At 31.8% G+C, this 3,154-nt stretch overlaps 1 protein-coding gene across 1 annotated transcript in view; it reads left to right on the top strand.

The window, feature by feature from the left end:
• The window catches only part of LOC107732299 (Hermansky-Pudlak syndrome 5 protein-like), a 23,136-nt gene extending 20,295 nt beyond the window's left edge, over nt 1-2,841 (top strand). Inside the window, exon 23 of the mRNA XM_016543579.1 lies at nt 2,209-2,841. Within this exon, the coding sequence (XP_016399065.1) occupies nt 2,209-2,269 (61 nt within the window). The 3' untranslated portion in view covers nt 2,270-2,841. The remainder of the gene's footprint in view (nt 1-2,208) is intronic.
• The last annotated feature ends 313 nt before the right edge of the window (nt 2,842-3,154 follow it).

Raw genomic sequence — 3,154 nt, 5'->3', positions numbered from 1 at the left:
AGGAAAGTTAACGTGCACGTTATAATCAGCCCAGAAGTTTCGTCTGAATTGCATGTGTTTCTACTTTCACATGCAAATGACTTGTTGCACTTATGAATATGATAACTTTCCGGCATCTATTCTAGTAGGGTAAAACGTAATTATGCTTTCGAAACGGTCTGCTTTGCCCTGCCATCATTAGCTGAAGCTTTGTGTGAACACAAAGGCTCGCGTCCCGTAGACAGGGTGTATTTAACTTTCTTATTTAGGCTACTTTCTTCTTTACAGTATGCTAGTATTCTATTCCAAACATATTAGTTAATTTAGCATACTAACATATGACTCTTACTATATCTGAAATAGAAAGTGAAGTTTAGTAGTATGCTAAGTTTTTGAAAATTACTTAGCATTCTGCAGTCTTCAGTATATACTGCACAGTATGCCAATATTCTATTTCAATTTAATTGTTTTTGGAAAATACTAAGCAGTTTATATTAAATAGCAGGCAGAATGGTAGTATTCCATTACGAACATATTAGTTAAATTTGGAATAGCATGCTACCATACGACATAATATTTTTGTCATATAAAATTATAAATAGTATAGTAGTATGAGTAGTATAGTAGTATGCTATTTTGAATTTAAACATTGTTTTTGAAAAATAGTAGTCCATCCCGATCATATTGGCTAAATTCGGAATTGCATACAGTATAGTATTGCTATTTCTGCCATATTATATAGGAGAAAGAGTAAGAGCGGTATAATAAATAGTGTAAAATATTAGGCAGTCAACAGTATAAACTGCCCAGTATGCTAGTATTACATTTAAAAAATAGTATGCTGTGTACAGTATCTACTGCCCAGAATGCTAGTATTCAGTTCTGAACATATTGGTTGAATTCAGAATAACATACTAGCATACAAGTCTTACAATTTCTGATTTATAAAGATACGGAAGAAATAGTAAGCATAGTATGGTAGTATGCTATTTCGAATTTGGACATTATTTTGGGGAAAATAGTAGACGGTGTACAGTATATAGCAAGCAGAATGGTAGTACTCCATTACAAATATGTCATTTTTAAAAATTAGTAGTCAGTCTACACTATATAATGCACAGTATGCTAATATTCCATTCCGAATATATTGGTTGTATTCAGAATAGCTTACTAGCATAAGACTCTTACTTTTTCTCCCACATAAATATGTTATGCTATTTTAAATTTAGACATTGTTTATTTTGGAAAATAGTATGCATTATACATTATATAGCAAGCAACACGCTAGTATTCCATTACAAACATATTGTTTTAGGATGGAAAATAGTAGGCAGTGTACAGTATATACTGCGCAGTAAGCTAATATTCCAATCCAAACATACTGGCTGAATTCAGGATAGCATACTAACTAACATACTGCTCCTTACTATTTCTTACTACTACTCTTCCATATAATGATATAGTAGAAATGGTAAGAATAGTATGAATGATAATATGATATTTTGAATTTAGACATTGATTTTTGTAAAATAGTGGGCTGTGTACAGTATATACTGCCCAGTATGCTAGTATTCCATTCTGAACATTGGTTGAATTCACAATGGCATACTAGCATACGACTCTTGCTATTTCTGCTTTATAAATATATGGGAGAAATAGCAAGAGTAGTATGCAATTTTGAATTTAGACATTATTTTTGTAAAATACTAGGGAGTGTACAGTATATACTGTGCACTATGCTGATATTCTATTTAGAACATATTGGTTGTCTGGCATACTAGCATACTACTTTTACTATTTCTGCCATATGAATGTGTATTTTTAATGGACGTTCAAATTTAGCCATTGTTATTTTGGAAAATAGCACGTTAGTAGTCATATTGTTTTAGGAAGGCTAATATAAGGCAGTGTACAGTACATACTGCGTAGTATGCTAATATTCCATTCAGATCTACTGTATATGTTTTTGGAAAATAATAGGCAGTGTAAATTATATAGCGAACAGAATGGTAGTATTCCATTCTAAACATGTCATTTTAGGAAAATACTAGGCAGTGTACTGTATATATATCATTACGACCAAGTATTTTTTTTGTATTTTGGAAAATAGTAGGCAGGGAACAGTATATACTGCGCAGTGTACTTGTATTCCATTCTAAATTTAGGTAATGTTTAACAATTTCTGTACTCATGCATTCATTCTTCTTTGTTTTCTCTCTGACATTTTAGAGCATTGATTCAGACCATGTTGGAGCGCTGTGACCGGTTTCTGTGGTCTCAGCAAGCGTAAGACCTCTATGTCCACATGATCTCCACATATGCCTCCAGGACCCAGCGCTGCTCTCAGTATGGACACACTACAGCCTGCCTTCTGTAGTTTGGGTCATGTTTCTTTAAAACAGCTGCTCTGGGATCAGCTGCCTTGCTGAAGATAATATGGCAGATTAGCTGATTTCAGATTGTGATGCATTCCAGTCAATCTAATGCAGATTCCAATTCATCGTTTTTTTTTTCACACCGGCACTATGACTATATTGTGCCGTAAATGGTGAAAGCACTGCGTGGGAATCACATGACTTGGTCTAAACTGTTCTTCAGTATTTTGTCTCCTGTTTCCTATTTAGCTATTTAATAAGGTGCTGCTGACACAGTATTAACAATGGGCTCTTTTACGTCATTCATAAATCCATTTGCACATAAATTTTCCTATTGAATTGAATTCAACAATTTATGTATGAATGCTTTGATCTACACTTCCATGTTTATTAATGAGGCCCAATGTGTTTTCATGTGGTTTTAGGACTATGTATAATATACAGTATATCCCTTTAAAAAAAAAAACATAGATACATAGAGTATATATTAGTGCATCCAAAATAAAAGTTTTTGATTACATAAGATATGTGTGTGTATTGTGTATATTTATTATGTATATATAAATACATACACATACAGCATATATTTTGAAAATATTTACATGTATATATTTATATTCATATCATTTATATCATATATAAATATATTTAATATATAAACATAACATATTTTTCTTAAATATGTACATGCATGTGTGTGTATTTATATATACATAATAGATATACACAGCACACACACATACATTATGTAAACAAAAACTTTTATTTTGAATGCGATTAATCGTTTGAAATCGTTTGAC

This window comes from Sinocyclocheilus rhinocerous, unplaced genomic scaffold (genome assembly GCF_001515625.1).
Source record: "Sinocyclocheilus rhinocerous isolate Xijiao unplaced genomic scaffold, SAMN03320098_v1.1 scaffold38, whole genome shotgun sequence".
Lineage (NCBI taxonomy): Eukaryota > Metazoa > Chordata > Actinopteri > Cypriniformes > Cyprinidae > Sinocyclocheilus > Sinocyclocheilus rhinocerous.
This window is presented reverse-complemented; position numbering and strand designations above follow the sequence as displayed.